Source organism: Heterocephalus glaber, unplaced genomic scaffold, assembly GCF_053883595.1.
Source record: "Heterocephalus glaber isolate CG9 unplaced genomic scaffold, H.glaber_assembly_v1.0 deba00000937, whole genome shotgun sequence".
Taxonomy (NCBI): domain Eukaryota; kingdom Metazoa; phylum Chordata; class Mammalia; order Rodentia; family Bathyergidae; genus Heterocephalus; species Heterocephalus glaber.
This window is the reverse complement of record NW_028258173.1, coordinates 12196795-12222145: the sequence shown is the minus strand read 5'-3', so window position 1 is coordinate 12222145 and position 25351 is coordinate 12196795. Positions and strand designations below refer to the sequence as shown.

Sequence of the window (25351 nt, the reverse complement as noted above, 5' to 3'; positions counted from 1 at the left end):
CCTAAGTGTTTAAAAGAATCAACTATTTTTTTCTTTTTGGTTTTTTTGAGTCTTGCCTTGTAGTTCAGGCTGTCCTAGTAATCCTCCTGCCTCAGCTTCCCAAGAGCTGGGGTCAGAAGCATGTACAACTACACCTGGCTCAACTTCATTTAAAAATTCTAAAGGAACACATAAACTACGCATGTAATGTGAAATATATGGGGATAATTTAGCCTGTTAAATGTGATAAAATGTCAGTGACTGCTTTCTATTTCTACAAAACACATAAGATTAAAAGATCTATACACATACCTAGTTCAAGTTTAAAATCTGAATAACTGAAACAAAATTACTGCTAATGTTCCTCCTGTACTGCAAATCTCCCCTCAGATGCTTAAAAAAAATACTAACAATTTTAGTGCCAAGTTCTTGCTTCAATTTTAATATGAGCCACTCATTCAATTATCAACACTAAATAACAAAGACTCCATTTCAGTATACAAAATAATTCGTCAAATTTTCAGCTCTTAAAGCTTATTTTTGATAATTATACACACATTCATTTTTCTAAGGGCAGCACTGAGAATTACACATAACACATTATGAATAAAAAATAAGTAAATTTTTACCTTATAAGAATAGCTGATACAAAAATAACCTGAGAATAAATTCTTTCATTTTATGTAATATGCTATTTCAAGAAAGGAAATGAAAAATCAATATTAGCAATATAAAAAATACATTTAGAATAACATTTCTGCTTTTCAAAAATTAATGCCTATTTGAATATGTTACATGAAAATACAGGGTAGTATTTTAAATTCAAAACACAATCAGAATGAAATGTTGAATGACTAACATGATAGCAATAAAACACTATTATTTCTACCAGTAAAGCATTATTCATTATAGCTAGTTATATAAATACCTATTTTCTTTCTACTAGATTACAAAATCTTAGGGGGCCAAAAGTGACAGTCACCTTTCTATACAAAGAACTTAGAGCTGGCAACAGTAGTTAAAATGTCCATTGAATTAAATTACTGCAAAAATATTTTAATTATGAAAATCAAAAGACTGACTTAAGACAATTTTACTAATTTAAAAGAAAAAATGCTTTTAAAGAAAACTCAAAGCGTTTTACTGAAAATTGAAAAAAATAAAGAGCTGGCAAAATGTAATGCCAAGTACAGTCATATTTTCAGTTACCAACTGATTATTTCCTCATTGCTGCAAACAGAGTTTTGCCTTATTTCTCAGTAACCACAGTCACTCAGTAAAGCCTGGCCTCTATTCGAGTTTTAAAATTTGATCATTTATGGAAAACATAAGATAGATGGATGATGCTGTTTTATCCATCTTTGGCCAAGCATATGTATTTTTATTTCCATGTACTAACATGGAAAAAAGTTCTGAGATCAGTAATTTAAGACAGCTTAAAATATATGTGCAAAACCCAGGTACCAAAAAAAAAAGAGAAATGTATATGTGCACAAGATGAACTATATACTAATAATGGTAAATTTTTTACTTGATTTTCTGTCTCCTTTTCTTTCCAGTTTGCTTACCCTTGCTTTCCTAAGAATTAAATTATATTTCTCCTGAGTCAAAGATTTTGTTACTGTGAAAAAATGAACACAATATTCCTACAAATAATTTGTGACCAAAATAAATTCACTGTGTGCAAAAATTAAAAAAAATTAATTCAAATATCTTTAACAAATACTTATAAGAGCATGAGTTCATTTATAATAACAGGAAAATAACTAAATAAACAATGGATAAGAATATGATTGGTCAGCATAATCTCAATCTCAAATGTAAAGTGAAAGTAACCAAATCTATGTTCTATGTTAGTGGTGGTCTATTTTAAAGTAACATATCTTTCTTAAATGGTCAAATTCTTAAAAAAAAAAAACCTGCCTTTATATTGACTGCCCTAGTAAACAAAAATTATACAGTTTTGTTCCTTATATTGAGTGTAAGTGTTCAAAGTTACACATAGTTACAAAATCACATTCCGAAAGAAAGGCCTCTGGGTACTTATATGAGTATTAAATAAGAAAGAAAATATCTCTTCAAATTTGCGGCACCATTTAGCAAAGACTTGCTTATAAAACAGTGTGCTATTTATTAATTTATCTACAAAGGTAAAGATTTTCTCTCAAATATGTCTTGACTGTACTCATCATGCAGTAGTGACTAGCTGGATATAAAAGTGTACCACTGCCAAGTCAATCTAACATGGAGAAGAACTTAGCTCTGGGTTGTAAAATCTAAGCAGACTTGTAAAACAGCACATTTAGATTAGTTACAGGACTTCTGAGTTAGCTGGTCAAGTAGGTATCTTTAGAAATGTGTACAGCAATTGCAAAGCAATGGAGGAAAGTTATCAGTCCCTTCAACAAAGAATGAAATCCTATTTTAAAACAGCTGCTGCAGCCTAAAATCACAGATGTTGTATTATACAGTAGGGCTAAAAGTTTACTAAATCTTACCTACATTAAAGAATAACTTCTAAATCTATTTAAAGTAACTCATTCTATTGTTGTTCTTTAATTTTCTATAATATAATAACCATTCTCCTAATATATATTTATTTTGCAAAGCTAATACTTTCATACATCTTGCTCAAATATAGGTTCATATAGATTATTCTATTTTTTATCTGTAGTCCACATAAGGGTTATATAAGTATTTCTAAAATTACACTGCCCATACCTTACCTCAACTCTTGTGAGAGTGAAGTTCTGGTTCTTACCAAGGAGAATTAAGTATGCTCCATTTTTATCCTTAATTTAAATCCTGTGTCTATTTATATCCACCACGTACCAAGTGATTATGAGGTAAGTTACTAAATAACTGTAGATTTAGTAGATTAATTTATTTTCTGATCTACTCATAAAAGATACAAATAATAAGGTTTGCCAATAGAAGCAATTACTCAACAAATTATTTTAACCAACAATAAAATTAAATGTGCCTTTTTCAAGCAGTCATTCTAGCCACAGAAGAATCAGACTATTACATGATAAGACTACAGTCTTCCTACAATTATAATAACTAAAACACTTCTGGATTTTACCGTAAGCAAAAGAAAGGTAACTTCAAATACCTAACCAATTACATGTGCAGTCATTTCCTGGAACAAGGTCTCATTTCATTTACTATGACTGAAGACTGCCACCTAGTGGATGAGTCTTCACTCACGCTCTACATTGAGACTTCCTAGTGTTTATGTTTTAGCATTTAAAGATGACAATTTTCATTAAAGTTTCTTTTAGAAGTCGAAAAGGAGAAGCAAAAAACTTTGATAATGCCTTATGTCTATTTTCTATGAATTAGTTATGTATTAGTCTTTTTATTTAGATTGGGACATTACATAATTGTTTAACAAGATGGTACAAACTTAAAAATAATGATAACTATTCAAAACAAAATCACTCTATCACTATTTCTTCAAATCATAAATTCAGAAGCACTCCTTTTGAATGGTGAAAAGTATGACATACTATAGGTCACTATACTTTACATTCATGCATGGTGACAATTTATACATGAGTTTATTTAAAGAAAAGTAAAACTTGCCACAGCAGCGTTTCAATTAAGGAGCTTGGGAAAATCTTATGTGCTTTCATGTTTCTCCAGTTACTATCAAAGAATAAAGTTTTAAAACCAAAGTTAAAGTGAAAAATAAATTCAGTAAGCAGACTGAACAATAAAAATTCAAAATACTACTCTGTCTTCCTGTGTTCTTTCCCACCACAGTGTGCTATTTAAAGTTCCACAACTATTATCTTCTTCCTCTTGTTCTTTGGTGAGTTCTACAAAAACCTGGACAAAAGAAAATAAATTAATGAAGTATTCTATATCAGAGAACTTTAAACTAAATCAGAAAATGGTATAAGGCCATTTCTAATTATTTTAACAAGTACCAAAAGAGATTATATTAATACTACTCAAACAAAATAAATTATCTCCATTAACTACATGCAAAAATGACTGCTACTTTGGAGGATTAATAAATTATTTGCTAACTTATTAAGTAGCACTGCCATAAAAATAATTTATAAATATTTAAACAATTTCAGATATCTTAATATGAAATGCCATCATCATGACTCAGTTTCTTTACCAAACTAAAAAACTGAGCTACTTAAAATAAGCAATTTGAAGTTAGTTTAATTATTCCATACTGCATACATGCAAAATGATTTGTCAACAAAAAACACTCTTTAAAATAAAAAGCTGAAAAAACAAAGCAGATGAAGAACTTAAATTTCTTTAAAGTTACACACAGTTTAAGATTATGCTGTAATAGCAGCTAGGTGTGGTGGTACATGCCTGTAATCCCAGCCTTTGAGAGGCTGAAGCAGGAGGATCACCGTGAGTTCAAGGCCAGTATGGGCTACACAGTCACTACATTAAATTAAGTGCAGCCTGAACTACACAGCAAGATCCTGTCTTAAAAACAAGATTATTTTATAAGTATTCTATAATAACATAATTTCTCTCCAATATAAACACAAATAATTGCTATTAAATACTTTCCACTATAAAATAATATTTTAAAATTTAACTTTATTAGGCCAGGGATTTAGCTCAGTGGTTTCGCCACCTGCTGCACATGCTAAAGGCCCCGAGTTTGATGCCCGGTACCAAAAAAACCAAAAAAAAAATTAAATAAAATTTAACTTTATAGTACCTGTTCCAATGTTGCCTGAGAAAAGCTATATTCTTCAATTGCAAAAGTATGTTTGGCTATTAAAATATAAAAACAATGTTTTAGTTATCAGTGTTTTAAAATTATTGAAAGGGTAGTAACTACTAAGTTAGCTAACAATATATGTTTAAAAGACCCTGGTAAACAACTCATTGAAACTTGAAGCTGCAAAAACATCTTATTTTCCTGTCTTACTTCCTTTCTCTTTCCCAGGCCCACAATTCCTCTATAGTCCTATATACATTAGATTTATTGCTACTTTCTCTAAGTTACTTCCTCGTTCCCTCCTTTATCTTCTTCCTGGTTATTCTTTTCTTTTTTTTTCATGTTCTCCTTTGATACCTGCTCTGTATCTCCCATTCCTCAACTCCACTAACGCCTGTTCTTGCCTCTTATAAAGTACATTCGGAATACTGATCTTATCTCCGTAAGTGTTTCTATATTTCAGATCCTTTTGCAATCTAATTTAATACCAAATGTCTGCTATTATACTGATTCATTTAATTCTGAGTAGTTCAGGTATTTTTTAATCATAAAATCATGAGGAAAGCAGAATTTTTATCTTTTTATATGATATTATACCTAATAGATATGATATGTAAAAATACTAAAAGATACTATACATTAAAATAATTAGTGTGCCTAGGCTAAAAAACATTAATTCATAGCTTTTATGGGGCTATGGGGGTATAAGGAAATCTTTTCGTATGCAGCATTCATATAAAAATAATCATAACAAATCTATATTCATTTTGAAAGGTATTAATGATAAATCTTATTCATAAATGTGGACTGTTTCAGTTTTAAAATATCATAAAATAATTCTATGTGAACATTTACCCAATCCAAGAATTTATTTCTTCCTACTGCCACCAGCATTTATTTATCCTATCCATCACTTATTTTTTAAATGCTGAAATTCAATCAGCTTCTTTAAAACTCTGAGGAGTGTCCAACCTCCACAGTGAATCCTGTCCTACCATCACTAGAGTCTTGATACCATTTCTACTTCTATGATCCAGCAGAAAGGAAGGGTTCAAGAAACACAATCTTCTGACTGCTGGACTAAACTGCTTAGAGAAAGCTAATCATTTCTACAGCTGCAATGTGAAAGCTACGGCAATGCCCACTAAATTCTAAAAGGTTTATACCACATCACAGTTTTTCTACAAAATCCCTATGGTGTTTTTATTTATCTGTATCTTAAGATTATCTACTTATTTTCCAGAGTTTCTACAATAAACTGACTCCTCAGTTCTAAACTTTTTAAATAAAATTCTTTAATAATTTGAGAGCTACCTTACAATGTTTTTCAAATACTACTCACCTTCTTCCAGCTTAGAAAAAGCTGTTGAAAGAGACTGAACATCTTCCTTAGGAATTTTATAAGCCAAAATAGAAGAAAAACTGAAAACAAGATAAATTTGGGACAATTCAAAAATTACTATCATCGTGTTATAAGGCTAAAGTTTAAAATTTTTAAATTCAAAATTAAACTAATTATTTTTATAAAAATAAAATACTTTGATAAAATTGTTTGAAATGATCATCATGTACAATAAAGTAACTATTATTACTACTAAATATGAACCATAAAAAGTTTAAATACAAGGGCTGGGGAAACAGCTCAGTGGCAGAGAGCTTGCCTAGCATGTGAGTTCCTTTCAGTCTCCAGTACTGCAAAAATATATAAATAAATACTATGAAATATTAAAAGACATAACATTGGATTTCATTAATCCAGTACTGGGGATAATATAGATATTAACATGTCTATAAGTTATAGTAGAAGTATACATATAACATTGACTAAAGGGGATGTTTTTCCTAGTTCTTAACATAATCTTTTATGATAATTACTCTATAAAAATGTAATTACATTTTAAATTTTACCTTTCCTGACGGCTTGCATTTGGGAATATATATTCAATTTCTCTTTGAAGGTGGTCTATCTCTAGGTTTTCTATCCAGTCCTTTAACTTAATTTCCAAAAAGTAGCCTCTTCCAAATTTACTCTTTAGATGTTGTACTGTCCCAATACACCTAAAGTAATTTTTAAAAGAAAAATGAGATATAAAAGCCTGCCAGTTTCAAAGAACAAATTACCACTTAAATATCTACCATTTTGAGTTGATATTTTTACACTTACAGAAAACTTATCACCATAAGATAACATCTTCATACACTCCTTACCCTCCAATTTCAGCTTCCCTAATACTTTTTTTTTTGGAGACAAGGTCTTGCTATAGAGTTCAGGCTATCCTCAAACTCAGGGCGATCCTCCTGCCTCAGCCTCCCTGGTGCTGAGATTACAGGCCTGCACAACCATGCCCAGCCTCCTAATACTTTCATCTTATGTTCCCATGGTACATTTGTCAAAATCATGAAACCAACATTAATTACATTAGTATAAACTAAACTCCAGACTTTAGGTTCGCCAGTTTTCCACATAGTACTGTTTTTGTTCCAAGACTGTTTCTGTTCCACACTGTGTTTAGTTGTCATGTCTTCTCAGACTCTTAACGCTCAGAGAGAATTTCTTACTCTTTCCTCATGACCACTGTACTGGTCTAATGTTTTGATAGACTGTCTTTCAATGTGTTATGTCTAATGTTTTTCTCAGGATTAGACTGGGGGTATGGGTTTATCCACATATATGATTTGGAATCATTCTGTAAGGAAGATTTGTTTCTCCTCCTATATTTATTTATATATCCAATCATTTATGCATGCAATATGAACTCATGTGTTTATTTTATACTTTGTGTTATAATCTAATACACCAGTTAATGATTTTTTTCAAATAACAAATATTATTGCCTGAAAATAACATTGTAAGTTACTGAACAATTAAGCCAATTCCAAATGCAAATAGCCAGTCATATTTTGGGGGAAAAATTAACATATTTCCAAATAATCTTATAGAAAACTGATCCAAAATTCAAAGAAATTTTTTTAACATTTAAATTAATACGTATAACCATATGTTTTTGAAAAGAGAACATTCAAAATCTACCCACTCTTCTCCCCTAATAAGCATGCTGCTGAGATTTATCTACCTTAATTGGCCTGCTACCATAATGGCCACTCGGTCACAAACAGCTTCTGCCTCCTCCATGTAATGTGTGGTCAGAATAGCCGCCCTCTTTTTGTTTTTAAATGCGGTTCGAATTGCTCGCCTATAAAACATACATATAACTTTAAAAAGCAATATGTTTGTTAATGAAAATAATGGTTTTTTAATATAAAAATTTAAGTAATTTGATTAAAACTTACCAAATATTCAATGTCTGTAGCTATTATAACTTGCCCAACTATGATTTTTCTATACTAATTTATTTTCCCTTACTTTTGAGAGCTTGTTTTCCCTTACTTTTGAGAGCTTGTTAAGTAGAAAGAAATCTCATGACTTCAAATGTTTATATGGGTTAAACACATAATAACAAATGAATTATAAAAACGGATGCCTTTTACTGTTAAAAGAAAAATACCATAGAATCTTTTTTTTTCTTCTGTACCAGGGACCGAATTCAGGACCTTGCGCTTGAGAGGCAGGCACGGTGCCACTGAACTAAATCCCCAGCCCCAAATACCACAGAATCTTAAGGAAACCTAAACACGAATCTGTACTAAACCTTACATTCTACAGACATGGAAATCAAGGCTCACAGAATTGTTTAACTAATTAATACTTTAAATCAGGAGCAAAAGTTGCAACATAAATTTAAGACAATATTACTATGAGAAAGATAATTTATATGTTAAATATCTATGAAAAAAGCCTGAAAACGTCAGACAGCAAGGCACAGAAGCACATGCCTATAATTTCATCTACTTGGGAATGTGAGGCAGGTGGATTGCAAGTTTAGGCCAGTTTGGGCCATGTTTCAAAATAAAAAATTTTAAGAAGGGTTGGGGATGTAACACAGAGGTAAAGTACTTGTCTACCATGTGCAAGGCCCTAGGTTTAATCCCCAATACAAGAGAAAGAAAACTATTCAGACAACAGAACTTTTATACACTGTATCTTTTTATATATAAAATATTATAAACACTTTAAGAAAAATATGATAAACTCTAAAAAGGTTAAAGAAATCTAGAAATCTAATTGTTTAATTTTAATACTATTTTATCATTTATATGGGATTTTTAAATCAAGATGTACATATCACTAACACTATTAGCTATAATGAAAAATTATTTATTATTCTAAAATATGATGCAATGTAATTATGTCTCAGTTGTCTTTAGTGTCATACTCACCACAGGTGCCGTTTGGCTTTGGGATCCATACCTGTAGATGGTTCATCTAGCAGAGTAATCTGAGGATTCCCCAGCATACTTAGAGCAAAACATAACTAGACAAAAAGAAAAAGAGGGTAGGTGTACTAATGATCCTTCACTATAAGGAATTCTATCAAAATAACAGGTACTAACCTATCAACGAAATAGATATATTCATTGTTTAACAAAAGTACCTTTCGCTTGATGCCGGCAGGTAGTTTCTTTATAGTTTTCTGAAGATGTTCTTTTAAATCAAGTGCATTTATGATTCTGCAAAATGAACAATACAAAATGAGTGTACCATGATATGTATAAATATAAGTATAAATCGTGTTGATCAATGGCATTGTTTTTTCTAGAACAGTTAGTCAACAGTGTGATTGTTCTAGAAAAAACAATGTCATTGATCATTGCATTGAGAATACATGAAAAAGATCACTTTTATGAAAATTATGGTCCACAGCAACACCTGTTACAAAACTGTAAAATTGTGAAATGTAAGCCTTTCCCCAAGTAATAAAAGACACCTAAAGACTGTTGTTTTACCGACTCATTACTTCTTTTGTGTCACTTGTACTCATTCCTTTCACAGCTCCGTAAATTTCAAAATGTTCTTGCAATGTAATATCTGGCCACAGTGGGTTTATCTGAGGACAGTAACCCATACACTTAACAGAGTCATCCTCTTCAGTTGCATCTGACAGATAATCTCCTAGAAATACCTACAGAAACACAAACCAATTTTTAGTAAGTATTTTTGCTTAATTTATATTGTGAAGAAAGCAGGAAGTAGATTCAAACCCCTGTGTATAGCAGAAGTGTTGTCAGGTCAATTTTTACTGCTTTTTGATGCTGGAGGGATACAGATAGCTAAGCTGGAGGTTGCTGACACAGCTGGAAAGAGGGATTATATTGCAAGGTTAGGCAGGAAACCAAGCTACAATTTTAACTACAAAAATTAGGGGCCTCACTGGAAGGTGTGAGCCAAGAATTTAAGGGAATTTAGTCAACTGAATTTCTAGGAAATAGGTATAGCTACACAGGAAACAGCTCAGAGAAAAACCCAAAGAAAAGCTGATGCCAGGTATTTCCCAGGAAAACAGAAAATCAATATAGCTTATGTGAGTAAGTAAGAGGGAAGAGAAACAGAAAACAGGACTAGGATAATTTTGTGAAGCTTCCACCAAGTGTTAGTGACATGCTCATCACTGAAAACTAATTGATTAGAAGGCCAAGACTTGTTCTTTTAACTCCTGAACTTAATAACAACCAGCTTCCATTAAGCAGGTGAATAAATCACCCAGGCATGTAATAATTACCATGGCAAAAATACTGTATAGATATTCCTCTTTTAACAACCTACCTGTTTAATGAATTTTAGACTTAAAACTCATTTTTTTTTTTTTTGGTACCGAGGATCGAACTTGAGACCTTGCACTTGCAAGGCAGGTGATGAACCACTGAGCTAAATCCCTGGCCCCATTTTTTTAAATTGTATAGTTCTGTATATCTTGTTTACAGAGCCTCAATGTCTTTTCTTTGTACAGTATACTTTGTTTATATAGTGTTATAATTTTTGCTGATTGTACTGTACAGTACAGTTCTGTAGTTTTATGTTTTGTTGTACAATACAGTAATGCATGTAACAGTTACGTAAATAAAAGCAAAGTCACCGAGTTGGAGTTTTCTTCGTTCTGCATATTGTAATGCGTATACTATATATAATTCCTCATTTAGCAACTGATTCATTTAATGACCTAGTTTCAGTATCAGATTTTGGTTGTTAAACAAGGAATGTCTTATGTGTGTATGAACATTTCACTATGTATATTATTTTCAGAGATGATCAGAAAGATAATTTCATTAGGCTATCCTAAAAGTTCTAAAAACAAAAGTTTGAGCATCAAAATACTAATTTGTCATTAAATTATCTTAATTAAAAATATAAATGATATTCAACATATCCCCTACTCTTATATATCATACCTGGCCTGAAGTTGGGTTGATGTCACCAACCAGAATATTAATAATAGTGCTTTTGCCTGCACCATTTGGACCCAAAAGTCCCAAGATTTCTCCTAAAGAAATTGAAAGGAAAAGATCATCATATTCAAATCAAACTGAAAACGGAAATTACTCTTCTGGAAAAGTTATTTAAGAAAAAAATAAACAGCAACCTTTTTTCACACAGAAAGAGGTGTATTTAGTTGCCACTTTCTTTATTTTTCTTGAATGAAGAAAATCTTTCTTGTCATCATACTCTTTATGCAAATTGTTTACCATAATGGCTGGTTTCTAATAAGTGCAATGGGATTGAAAAGAGAGTTATAAAAAAAAATACATGTCATTTCACAATAGGCTGAACATACCTTATGTCTATATTGTATTTGCTAAGGGGGTAGTGCACAAATAAATTTCCACTTATGACTGAAATCATGGCTTATTTAAAAACAAGTTGACAAAAATACTTTTCTAATGAAAGATTTTTTTTTTTGGTACTGGGGATTGAACTCGGGTCCGCTTGTGCAGCAGGCGACGAAATCACTGAGCTAAATCCCCGGCCTCATGAAAGATTTTTTGACTGATTCAGATGCAAAGAAAAATCCTTTTTTACATTAATTACTATACACTGGGGACTTATCATTTCATGTTTAATATGACTTATACATAAAGAGTAAATTACCTCCTCACAACACTGGCAACTCATCAGCTCTTTGACCTTTATTCTTTCGGCTTTGACATCGTCATCTTCATCCTCATTGTTTGGTGGTTCTAGAAACTTCTTATTTTTGGACTTTGTTGAAAGGGTCCTAAGTATATAGATAGTAGATTTTCACATAATTAAAACAGTAAAGAATACAGTCACTACATAGCAAAAAGATTTTATAAAGCAGCAGATCTAGGGTTATCTCTAACAAGTAGAATTACAACTGATATTTTTTCACTGTTAAAGAATGTTATCTAAAGTCACTCATTTATTCAACATTTTTTTATGATTGGTATGTCAGGTATTATTTCACATAGAGACGAAAAACAATGGTTGCTGTCTTTAAAGAAGTTATAGCCTGAATATTAATGAAATTGTCAGAAAGAAAAGAGGGCTGAAGTCAGAACCTATAGGAATATGATTTTTAGGCAAAGGAAGAAGTGCTTGCAAAGGAAATTTTGAACAGGAAAAGAAGTAATAAGACAAACAGGTAATGAGACATTACAGAGAACAAAGGAAAAACAGAATGTAAGGGGGAAACATCAATCATGTTACAGGTTACAGATTAAATAAATTGAGCCTACTAGATAAGGCAATGATAAAATCATTAGCTATCTTACTAAAAATAACATCAAGAGAGATAAAAGGGAAACCAGAATATAGGAAGTGAAGAATTAAATGGGAAGTAAACAACTGAAGGTGGAAGGCTTCCGGCTAAGAAAGACAGAGATGTAGTATAAGAGTTAGACATGGATTTATATTCAAATTTACAGATTCTCTTAATTATGGGAGAAAAGTGGGCTGGGGATTTAGCTCAGTGGTGCTGCACCTGCCTCGCAAGTGTAAGGTCCTAAGTTCAAACGCTGATGCTGGAAAAAAAAATATGGAAGAAAAATGATCCCTCTACCAAAATTAAGGAAAAGATACAGAGAAAACTGAACAACATTCTTCAGTATATGGAGTAAATGAGGGTAACAGGTGAGGTATCTCTTTCTTTGAGACAAGGAAAAGGCAAAAAAGATGGAAAATGTAGATAAGTTTGTAGAAATTTTTAATTAAGTCCTCTGTGTTCTGAGACAGGTGGCAAAATCTTTTATGGGGAAGTAAGATGTGAGGTAAAGTAATATTAGGAATTTGAAGACTACAAAGAAAGCTTGGATTAACTACTGAATGAAAGGGATAAGAAGATAAGTTAACTAGGAAAATATGATAGGCTAGCAAACAGCATCAACACAGCTGAGTTTATCTGGGATAAATACGTAGCACTATCAAGTTATTTTTCTCCAGTACATAATCAGATTCACCAATAATTATGATTTTCAGAGAACAAGTCAAAGAAACACAGAACCTGAGGGTGCTGAAAGGAGGCTAATGTGATGAATCATCCGAACAACACAGGACAGAGGAAAAAGTACAAATAGGAACACTGGGGAGAACAGGAGAAATTCAAGGGTATGAAACTACAGGAAAAAAAGTCCACTAGGTCGAATAAAATGAAAGACATGGGAAGAGGAAAAGTTACCTGTAGAGTTGGACACTGAAGCTTAAGATTTTACAGATCAAGTTAAGAGCAGGAATAGAGTGGCTCTGATGTAAGTAAGTGGGTGAAGTGGAAAAGAAGCAACAGTGACCGGTTTAGAGAAAAATCAGAAACTGGTTCAGGTGTTAGAAAGGTTACGTGAATGCTGAAGTCTCCTTAAGTTTGAGTAGAAATAAAGGAGAAGGACAGCTAGACATTAAAATCCTCAAATGATGCGAGACTATCTAATGGTTAATAACCATTATATATTTATCTACACCAGTGAGAGCGAAACTTTTAGAGCTTTCAGTGATAACGAAGAGCTTGCTGTGGCATGTGTGCCACAGGTTTGCTACCACTGATCTATACTTTTGAGATTTTTATAACATGTTACTATTCAGCAAATAAACATGTAAGAACTATAAAGAAGAAATTCAGAGCTAATTAAACACCAAGTTATAGTTTATAAATGATATTCGTTAAATTCAAAATAATCTGTAAAAACAAAGTGTACCTTTGGAGAAAACACTTGAAAACTCTACAGCCGGATAAGGGACTTATATCAAAAATGTATTTTTAGCTGGGGATTTAGCTCAGTGGTTTCGCCACCTGCTGTGCAAGCGCAAGGACCCGAGTTCAATCCGAAAAAAAAAAAAGTCTGTTCAAAAATGTATTTTAAAAACTTACAACTTAATAATATAAACACAAATAACCCCATTGCTAAATGTTCAAAGTAGCTGAACAGATATTTCACAGATCTAAAAATGGACAACAAATATGTAAAAAGGTTTTCAACATCAAGAATCACAAGGATAATGCAAATCAAAGCCATAATAAGATATCATTTCACACCTACTAGAATGGCTAAAATTAAAAAGACAAACAGTAACAAGTATTGGCAATGATGTGAAGAAAAGAAAATGCTCATACATTCTAAGCAGGAACATAAAGTGATACTACCACACTGGAAAACAGTCTGGCCACTCCTCAAAACCCTAAACAGTTACCATATGACACAGCAATCTTATTCCCAGGGAATCTACCTAAGGAAGTGAAAATATATGTCTACGTAAACATTTGTACACAAATGTTCATAGCAATATTATTTATAAGAGCCAAAAGTGCAAATAACTCACTTGATGAGGACATTCATAATGTATGGAATACAATATAATGTTTTACTAATGCGACAACATGATGAACTTTCCAAACATTATGCTAAGTGTAAAAATGTATGTAAGATACTGGTACACAATTTATTATCCAAATCCTAACAATTTTATAAATGATTTTCTAGCATTAAAATAATGTACATACTAAGGTGAAAAGTAAACATAAAGGTTAAATATACTTAAAATACTTAAGAAAGCCATCACTGTATTTTGGCTTAAGTTTTTCAAAATATATTTTATTATTTCTTTTCTTAAAAAGTTCTAAAATGCTTCACATAGACATTTCAAATATTGAGTATGCATTATGATCATAATGAGGATACAAACTTCAATTTCACTGCATACATTACTGTTAATTTTACAAAAATTAACATAAAAAGGAAAATTATTATTCTAAGAAGCCAGACTCCCCCCCCCCCGCTGAAAAAAGACTGCATATTGCATAATTCTGAAATATTCGGAATAAGCAAACTTTACAGAAAGCAGACAGGTGGTTACCTAGGGTTAGAAGCATGGAAGAAGAAATAGTGAAGTAACTGTTATTAGGTACAAAGTTAAGTTTTTGGAATAATGGAACTGCTTTAAAATGGTGTTACAGTGATGGTTAAACTATGCAAATTTACTAAAAACACTGAAACTTCACCAAAAAAAAATTAACTGACCTGAAAAAGGGATCCTTTCTTATTGATCTTCCTCCATGTTTTTTCTCATAGTACTGTAAGAGGAAAATCCACAGTACACACTGCAGGTAGGGCTAAAAGAAGAACAAGATTTAGTCTGACTGAATTGTCATTTTGTTTCTATTTTTTTCTTTTGGCAACAAAACTAAGACCATGTATATGAGGTTCCTTACCATTACCAAGAAAAATTGCACTTTATCCTTGTCATGATAAAGATAATATTGTTATTTTACTTTGTTTAACTCAAGTACATGATCTACAACCAAGCTACACACAGGCTAAATTTTAATACAAACTAAAGATTTCTTTTTTTCTGGTAGTATTGGGGATTAAATTGAAAGCCTTCCACATGCTAGGCAAATACTCTACCACTAAGCTACACCTCTATGCCTTCATTAAACTCTGAGGCAGGGTTTCACTAAGTTCCAGAGGCTGGCCTTGGAGTTGTGATCCTTTTGCCTCTGCCTACCAAACAGGTGTGGTTACAGACATGCACCACCATGCCATCAAATATAATTATGTTTCTACCTCTGTTATTCTCATTTATTTTCAGTTTCATAAAACACAACCAAACACAAAATCTTTGTTTTTGTCTCAAAGGGAGTCAGAAATATAATTAATTAAAATTAATAATGTTAAAATGCTAAGTACATTAAAGTGGACACAGTAAATGGAAAAGTAGACACATTACTACTGAAATGCAGATTAGCTAGCACTAACACACTTGACTTCTTATGTACTTTTTTTTTAATGTAACAGGATAAAATCTAAACCTAGTTAAAACCAGACAACCAAATCATTCTTAACACACTAACACAAACAAGCTTTTTGTTATTTCTTACCGATATAACTGCCACTAAAAGCCTATCCCATGGATTGTAGGTATCTTCATTTTTCCAAGAAACCTAAGACAATACATTTTTTAAATGTATATACTCCATTTGTAGAAACATTTAGAGTTAAATTTTAAAAATAGTTCAGCAGGCTGAGGATTTAGCTCAGTGGTTCCACCACCTGCCTCGCAAGCAGAAGGACCCGAGTTTGATCCCCAGTACCAAAAAAAAAAACAAACTAAAAATAGTTCAGCAAACCTGTATTCTCTATGAATAGGTTAGCTATTCATATTAACAAGCTATCTGTATTTAAATTAAAAATCTTCCTTGCTCTAAAATACTTTTATGTAAGTAGGCATAAGTTAAGTATATTAAACTGAAAGCAAAAAAAGAGGGAGGGATGGTAAATAGAAATAATCAGCAATCCTAAATCAAGAATTCATAATCTAATTGTTTTCTAATCACATGGAAATTTCTTTCAATTATGCATTTTAATAAATCTGCTTATTTTTTCTTGGACAAAAGCTCTTACACTTTATTTTCTCTCATCCCTTTATATATATTATTTGACCCTTTAAAAACTTCTAAAATCATATACTGACTAAAACTCGATTATACTTCTAATTATATATACCATGTATAACATTTGAGCAGCAAAGAAAATCTAATGGACACAGTCCTACTTTAACAATTTATAACTGGATACATTTGACTGGATAATTATTATTTTTAGTTGTTGCATTAACAATAATTATTTTAGTTGTTGCATTAAGAATAGTTTATCCAGTAGCAGCAGTTAACCTTAACCTGATGCATTTCACTATTTTCAGTACAAAAACTAAGATCTCAAAAATTAGGCAATATGTATTTATGCTTTAAAATATCAAAATACCTCAAAACTCACCTTTATGAAATAAATGAGGCAACCTAAAAGTGGGTAGATTGGAATGACTATGCAAAAGGTATAATGAAAAACAGCTGTAACTTTGTATCCCAAAAAGAAAGTTATTTCAGTGATTGCTATACAAGCCAACGCTGTCTAAAGAAAAAAATAAGAAAATAAGTGGTAAGTGTTTAAAAACTTCACACAAACAACTTAATTATAAACTGGGGCCTCGATATTAACTTTGTTTCTAATCATCTAATAAAACATGGAGCCAGAGATTATACTAGCCAGGAAACATCAACATGTTCACATAGTACTAACTGTTTGTGGCTAGTATCTTTACCACACACTAGTTGTTAAATGCTTTTAATATCATCCCTTCATTGAATGGATGATGTGGAAGATAAACATAAAAATATGTTGCTAGTTCTCCATCTCAATTATGCACTTATAAAAGACATGTAATATTTTTTACTGTAATCACGAACGAGTTCATGACTTTAAAACAATCTGCTATGAAACACTGAAATAATATAAAATTTGACTTACCACAGAATATATAAATGACCAAAATTCTTTGGTATTTAAAATTTTCTTAAAGGTGAAAGAAGCAATATAAGTGAAAAGAATAACTGATGGAACATAGCCAATAAGGCAAAAAACCTGTAAATCAGAAATGTGTACATTTCTGTAAAAGTATGAATAGTCAGTAATACATATGATATAAAATATAATCATATTAAAATATTAATAATTATTCTTCATATTGTATTCAATAGATCATTCCAAAAACTGAAATTGTGGTTACCTGAAAAGTTATCATCACTTCTTCTAAATCAATTAAAATAATACTTTTTAAAATTCATTATTAATACAGTCCTGAATAAGTCATTTAAACCGAATACTTTGTAGTTTTTTTATACCTGGAAAAATGTTACCTCTCATTGTTTTATTGTAAAAATGAAGTGTAGCTGGCTACGACTTTATCCCTCTCCATCAACTATGAGCTAGTATTTTAATATACCACACTTAATGCCTTAATATCAGTTTTAAGAGAAGCATTTATTATTTATTTGGCAAAAATTAATATACAAATTCAGCATGATCTTCAACAACACTGATAATTTTACTTTCAACAAACCTCACTTAGCTCTGTTTTCCCTTCTCCTTACAAAATTCATTTAATGAAAGGATCTATCATCGATCATTTACATGTGAACAAAAATGTGAATTAGACTTTTTCTTTGTCCTTTAAGCCACATCCTGAATTATGGAATAAAAGAACTCCTTCCTTGTAAAATTATGCTCAAGCATAAAAACAGACAAGGAAGACTTGATATTGGAAGAATACATTTAAGTGTGAATGATTACACACAAGTATGTACATAATCTCCAGTATACCTGTTTCAAGAAATTAATTTTAATGGTAGTAAGCTATTATTTTTAAAAATCACTGATAGTAATAAAAATTGAATTGATTGTACATATCATATACAATAAACACTGGCTCTATTTTCTTTTCAAAAATAATTAATATCCATATTACTCATAGTGTTGTGTATAATTAGCTTTTAGGTAACATCTTATGTATAAATAGCCTGAGTACAATTGACGTTAACTTACCACAGCAAGGAATTTCAGAGCATAAAAATATAATCCATGATGAAATATAAATAAGCTTCCTAGCATCAAAATAAGAACAACAAAAAATAAGGGCATATCAACAATAGCTTGTCCAATCCAATATGCAGATGGCAAAAGACCTGAAAGTTTAAGTTGTGTATAAGCTTTGATCTAAAAATTAAAAAGAAAATAATATAACTTTAGATATTTTACAAAGAAAAAAATATCAAATCATTGTAGAACTCTTAATTTTATATCAATAAAACAAAAAAGGTGACATTCTAGGCCTATAGGTACTAAAAATCCTCCTGATACTAGAGATGCCACTTAGTACTTAATTTGGCTCATTATTTCTGACATGCAACAAACTCAACAAAAATTTTAAAAATAAGGATACAGTAAAATAAGTCAAAAGGTGTCAAGGAGGTTATGGCTGTTCAAAGCTAAATACTTGCTTTTGTAAATCTGCAGAAACAGATGGAAAGATATTTTTAAATAGGAAAAGGGTTCCCATTTGCAAAAATTACTCTTTAATATAAACCCTAATAAACTGCCAAATATCTCTAGCTTTGCACAGGGCTTCAGATTGTAAAACTTTGTATACAAATAATATATCTACCACAAGTAAAATTTTCACGTATATTAACAGTAAGAGTAAATAATCATAGTTTTCCTATCTCATACTCTCATTATTTAATTTAAAATTCAAAAATTCTTTTACAAATCCAAATACCTAACAGTCTTAACTGATTTCTTCCATCTATAAAAACATCTACTCCTAAAAATTAAAAGTTTTACACCAAAGAGCAGGCTATAGAGACAAGGGAACCAAGAAATATAAAGATGAGCTAAAAAGGAAAAGGAAACACATGAGCAAGTTTTATGTTCAATGAATATAGGAACATGAGATATATGTTAATTCCAATACAAGTTTAAAAACATAAACCAAGTCAAGTGTAATTATTTTAGAGAATTCAAGCTTTCATCATTCATACACCGCTGGTGGGAATATACAATGGTGTATCCACTCTGGAACAAAAATTGTCATTTTCTTATATAACTAAACATGCAACCACCAAGTCAGCATTTATCCTTGAGAAATAAAAACATAGGTTCACATAAAAACCTGGATACAAATGTTTATAGCCACTGTATTCATAATAATGTCAAGTAGAAACAATCCATATGTTGTTTCATAGGCAATAAACAAATTTAAGATATAAACACACCAAGAAATACTACACAACAAAAGCAAATGAACTATTGATACATATAAATTGGGTGAATTTCAAAAAGCATTAGGGAGTTATGCTGAGGCAGGGGTGGTTCCACAGTGGGTTTTTTGTATCACTGAAAGCTTTAAAAGGTTTGCCATCGCTGCACTGAGGGGAAAAAGCTAATTTTTAAAGAATACATACTGCGATTTCATTCATACATTCTTGAAATTATCAAAATTATAACAATGGAGAATAGGTTAATGGTCTCCCCAGGATACAGAGGAAAAAGAAAGGGGGATGTGTAGCTAAAGAAGAGCAACAGGAACAATCCCTGTACCATGACTGTATCAATGTCAATATTTGTGATGCTAGTTTTTCAGAAATGAGTTAAGAATTCACAGGATCCTGGTGTATCATTTCTGACATGTGAAAATTAATCTGTCATTATCTCAAAATGAAGTTTAATTTAAAGAGGTTTAAGTTGAAAAAATGTAAGCATCTAATAAATTTTAGCTTAGAGTGGTGGCATAATGGAATTTTATCTTTATACATTTCTACATTTTCTAAATTACTACAAACATGTATATACTCATAACACAAAACTTGAATATTTTTAAAAATCTGAGACTTATGTATTACTTTTACATTAATTTGCAATAAAATTTTTAAAAATATACTAGAATTTTTTAAAATACACTTAAATTTCTTTAAAACATAAAAATGAGCTTAAGCTCATTATTCATCATATCCTGTAAATTAGTTCAGGTAATCTTGTTTTCAAATTAAGATCATTATGGAAACATTATAGATTGATACATTTTGATTAGAGAAGTAAGATATAATTCAATCCAGTGATATAGTAGAAGACTTTGAATAGCCAAAAGACTGTGCAATCATTATATGTCTGAAGGAAAACCCCAGAGAAAGGTGCAGAAAAGACAGTGAAACAAATACCACCAAAGAACCTCTGTAAACTTAGGGACTTTTCCTAGGCTGTAGTGATGAAATCATTTTTCACTTTTTTTTTTTTTTCACATAACAAGGAGTAAGTGCCTTGTACATTCAAAACACTCTATTAAAGGTTATCAAGGAAAACCAGGCAAGTGTCCCAGGTAAGAACATAAAGAGCAGCCAGGCTTAGTGATGCACACTTACGATCCCAGCTGCTTGGGAACTTGAAGTTGGAGGAATGCAAGTTTGAGATCAGAGTCAGCAATTTAATGAGACCTTGTCTCAAAATAAAAAATAAAAAGAATCGGAAATGTAGCTCAGTGGTAAACTGGCCCTGGGTTTGATGCCAGTAATCAAAAGTAAAATAAAAAAAAACCAAAACAAAACAACAAGACATAAAGATCCCGGTCAGTTCTCAAATCCACCATTCAAACAGACTCAAACTGAGGAAATTATAAGAAGAATCCCATACTCTATTTCCTGATCTATAAAATAGGTAAAATAAAACTTTTGTTGTACAGATTAGAGGATATAATTTTAAAGCATATAAAAGGTATTCAAGTGACAGATATTATTAGTTATATAATAAATACAGTATATTTATAATCTTAATTTATTCCTAAAATAATAATTATATTTAATATTTGCAAATCATGAAAATAGGTTATTTCTATGACACTTCTATTAGTAATCCAGACCTTCATTTTTTTTTTTTTTTTTTTTTGGTACCGGGGATCAAACTCAGGACCTTGCGCTTTCAAGGCAGGCACCAGAACCACTGAGCTAAATCCCCAGCCCCAGACCTTCATTTTTAACTGAGTTATTACCTTATGATTCTCTGCATTTTCCATAGCAAAGTAAGGTGGCATTGCAGTAACAATGATTCCAAGCAAAGCTGCTTGAAAATATAGCTCAACTTTAAAAACTATGTCAGTAATTTCCTGAAAGACAAACAGAGAATAAGAAATACAACTAAGAATCACTTTATATCATCTTACAACATCCTAAAAGAATAGCAAAACCTCTGAAGGAGCACATTAGGATATCTACCCCAAGCAAAGCCTGTATGAAAGGATGGGCTGCAGGCTTATTAACAGGTGGTGGTGGACTGTAAGTACCAACTCTGTCACTAGTTACATAGCTATATAAGCCTCAACAAATCACTGCATTCCATTTTCTTTGCTATGACACAAAAAATCTGGAAAGTAAGTTAAACTTCACCATTTAACAAAAAGTAGTATTATGTATGAAAAGCAATTAGTATGTCCACTAGTTGTCCTATACAATGATAAAAAATATCTAGGGATGATGTTTGGTACTCTTCACTTGTGTGGACTATAGGCCTGCTGGGATCCTGAGATGTCTTTCTTTCCTCAAGCTCAGGCTCCTATGGAACCAACAACTCCCAGGCGGGAAGTCACTATTCCTTACAGTTGCCAAAGCCCCTAGCATTGGGATGATCCAGCTACAGTCAACTAACTTTCCCTGACAAGTCAGTAAATAGCTGGCATCTCAAATGCAAATTACAAAAGGTATTTTATCATCCTGCAACTCCCATAAGGCCATTCTCTTACCCTTCTTCTGTAAGAAGATATACTCATGGGGCAGGGTACAGAACCCATAGTGTGTCTAGCAGACACCTTGGCCCTGACACAGCATTCCCTGAGATGACAACCGCCTTGTTCTCTCTAGCCTTTTGAGTTTTGATATATAGCAATAAAGCCAATTTCTTAATTTATGCTACGTGACATTGTAGAAGCTGCTCCAAATTCTAGTATATGAGAGTCTAGGGGTAGGGATGAAAGACAATGAGGAGTAAAAAAATTATTGAGTACGAGAGGTTTTTTTGGGTGGGGGCAACAAACTTTCTAAAACTGTTGTGATACTGCCCAAGCAAGCACTATAAAATATAATTGTTTTATAAAAATAGCAGTACCAAAACAGAACCTCTGTGGAGATATATATATGATGAATAAAGTATGGTACGCTCATGATATTTATCTATATGTATCTTTGCTTACTTGAAAGAATGGGGTACTCCAGATCTGGATGGTTTCAGTCACATTTAAATGATAAAGATAGTAGTTACTAATGATATTCATCAATACAGGTAAGGAATGAACCATAGTACTGTTGAAAACAGCTGTAAAAATATAGTCCTATAATTTAAAAAAAGAGTAATTACATACTTCATATAAGTAGATATACTATTGCTATGTACCGATCTTTTCTCACCAGCTTCTCATAAAAGCTACTTCAACAAATCAGACAATACTCAATGATAGATAAAAATAACCTGGCTTGGAATGTACAGCATACTTTTTATGCAACAGTATAAAAATAAAATTTCTTTTACTTTTATATATTGGTCACTTATCAGGCATAAAATATATCAACAATAAACACAGCTAGCTTTTCTAAAAGTAGATTCTAATTTCCAACTAATGAGGTCAATTCGGCAAATAATTTTAGAGAAAATAGTTTAATCTTTTATTACTCCTAAACGAGTGTTCTTTCACATGCACTACTCTTACCTTTTCTGAATGCACCACGTTTAAAGCTGCACTATGGGGAGCAGCAGACACATAGTCACTGTCATTAAACATCGTCACCATTATGTTCTGGTATGTGAAAAAGTTAGTAAGATCACTGATATCTGATTCTGATATTAGAAAATAAGCAAATAATAAAGAATCAGTTTAGATAAGACAGAATAGACTTTTAATAACAATAGAAAGATGCTTCTCTTTTTAGAGAAATGTTTTATCTTCATCAGCTAAGATATGATTAAGAGCGCTGACTTGAGCCAGTTAGCCTACATTCAAATCCAAGTTTTACCACTTACATTATCTGTCCTTCAAGCTAGTTACCTAGATGCTCTGGACCCAAGTTTCTTCTTTCACAAAGTGAGGACAATAAGTGTATCTGCTTTACATGTACAGTAATCATGAGAATTAAATGAATGACTTATAAATAGGGATATGAACAGAACCTGGCACTCAGTAATTGTGCAAACTGTACCTGCTGCTGCTGCTACAATTATTAATAACACTGAAAAATCCCCTATAATAGTCACTTGAAATTCAAATACATAATGAAAATGAAAATCCAACTGGCAATTTTAAGTAACAGGATAAGCAGCAAAAGTCAGAAAGGTATAAACCAGGGTCAGTAACTTTACTTCCTAAAGGAGTTTTGTATGTTTTGGGCAGACAAGTGTTATAAGTACCAAGTGCCTTAACTATGTCAACATATTCAAACACATAATTAGGTCTTCATCTACATTCTCTATTCAAACACATAATTAGGTCTTCATCTACATTCTCTATGGCCTAGAACCAAGGGAAAGATTTTGAGATGCATGTACTATCCCAAGATACACATTAAAACCCAAAGCAATTCTAAGTAAAAGAAAAAAAAAGTACAAAACATAGCATTTTCTATTTAAGAGTAATTTTTTACCTTAAATGGACCTTCCTGAAAAAGAATAAAGGTTGTGAAATACACTTAGCATCAGATTTTAGCAGTACTAATTTTTAATCTTTTCAAGAACCTTGAAAGTATAAGCTATCTACGTGGATAGGAGGAGTTGTAAAGCAATTGATCATGCAGGAATAAAGTTTTGCATTCGGTTTTAAGGTTCTGAAAATCAGAACCCTACGTTAGTTTATTCATTTAAATTCTTCTCAAGTTTATATACTTAAAAATGTGTTTTCCTGCTTCACAATTATGTATTATATGGTAAAAACACCAACACCAACTCTAAAAATATCAACTCCATATTTAATATATTTGATTACAGATATTTATATCTAAGGCTATGCTTTCTTAGTTTTAACACATTTTTCAGATAGTTGTTGAAAGGATTAAGTATTTCTATGTAGATGTATAAGTGCACTTATATTATACATCGTAGCTCTTTCTAAAGAAAATTTTACAACTTCAAGCCAGTTTTGCCCATCATGAACTTTGAGAAAAAGCATGCTAAGAACAATGTTGCTACTCTTCTAAAAAAGGAATCTAATGATTTAAGTAGTAAAAATTAGAATATTTTTAAACTATCAAGTACATTTTATTATAGAATATATTTTAAACTATCAGTACATTTAAATCAAACTCCCATTTCTATAATATACTATTCAGCATCAATAAGGTAAATATTTTGTTCAATTTAGATTATTTGCAGGCACACCATGCTTTTACCTTAAGTATTTCTAAAATCCCAATCTCTGAACTGTATCTACCCCACAACCTCCTGCCCAACCAACACATTCACAGACCTTCACACACTCTCACCAGTAGAATTTTGAAGAAGCAGATTTGTTTTGTATTTATCAGGTTCATCTCCAGGTTTTAGAAAATATAAGTCTGGAACAAGTTTGACAGGAACCACAGCATTTTTAAAAGAGTGATGTACCAAAAACATAAAAATCTGAACTGCAAAAAAAATTAAAAGCAGAAGCAAACTGAAAAGAAAAAAAAACCAAGGTTTAGCAATACATAATTCTATTAAAATCTTTTTTTATACTGATATAGATTTAAACCTCAGACAGTTAAAAGGAAAATCCTTTAAAAAGACCTACTATTGAACATAACATTATGATAATACTGGAGAAAAAGCCATCATTAAATGACAAAATTAAAAGTGTCGGTGAGGAGAGGGAAAAAAGTTTATGAAAGTATATTTTAGATCTATCCCTCTAAATTATTAGAGTATGTAAACATGCAGTTGTAATTGCTGAAGAATCACACATTGTTACAAATATTTGTCTCTATT

At 31.5% G+C, this 25351-nt stretch overlaps 1 protein-coding gene across 5 annotated transcripts in view; it reads right to left on the bottom strand.

The window, feature by feature from the left end:
* Window positions 1-405: 405 nt before the first annotated feature.
* Abca5 (ATP binding cassette subfamily A member 5) overlaps window positions 406-25351 on the bottom strand; it is a 67577-nt gene continuing 42631 nt past the window's right edge. For 4 of the 5 annotated variants that reach the window (XM_087208565.1, XM_087208569.1, XM_087208566.1 and 1 more), the window contains exons 20-39: window positions 24871-25040; window positions 23109-23236; window positions 22596-22733; window positions 21402-21515; window positions 18407-18577; window positions 17333-17446; window positions 16802-16936; window positions 15907-15969; window positions 15047-15138; window positions 11670-11796; window positions 11164-11281; window positions 10973-11064; window positions 9533-9708; window positions 9181-9256; window positions 8966-9060; window positions 7762-7881; window positions 6596-6745; window positions 6030-6109; window positions 4685-4740; window positions 406-3813 (exon numbers count right to left, since the gene is read on the bottom strand). In XM_087208565.1, coding sequence (XP_087064691.1) covers window positions 3706-3813; window positions 4685-4740; window positions 6030-6109; window positions 6596-6745; window positions 7762-7881; window positions 8966-9060; window positions 9181-9256; window positions 9533-9708; window positions 10973-11064; window positions 11164-11281; window positions 11670-11796; window positions 15047-15138; window positions 15907-15969; window positions 16802-16936; window positions 17333-17446; window positions 18407-18577; window positions 21402-21515; window positions 22596-22733; window positions 23109-23236; window positions 24871-25040 — 2323 coding nt within the window. In that variant the 3' untranslated portion in view covers window positions 406-3705. The remainder of the gene's footprint in view (window positions 3814-4684; window positions 4741-6029; window positions 6110-6595; window positions 6746-7761; window positions 7882-8965; window positions 9061-9180; window positions 9257-9532; window positions 9709-10972; window positions 11065-11163; window positions 11282-11669; window positions 11797-15046; window positions 15139-15906; window positions 15970-16801; window positions 16937-17332; window positions 17447-18406; window positions 18578-21401; window positions 21516-22595; window positions 22734-23108; window positions 23237-24870; window positions 25041-25351) is intronic. The other variant, XM_087208570.1, reaches the window with a different exon arrangement.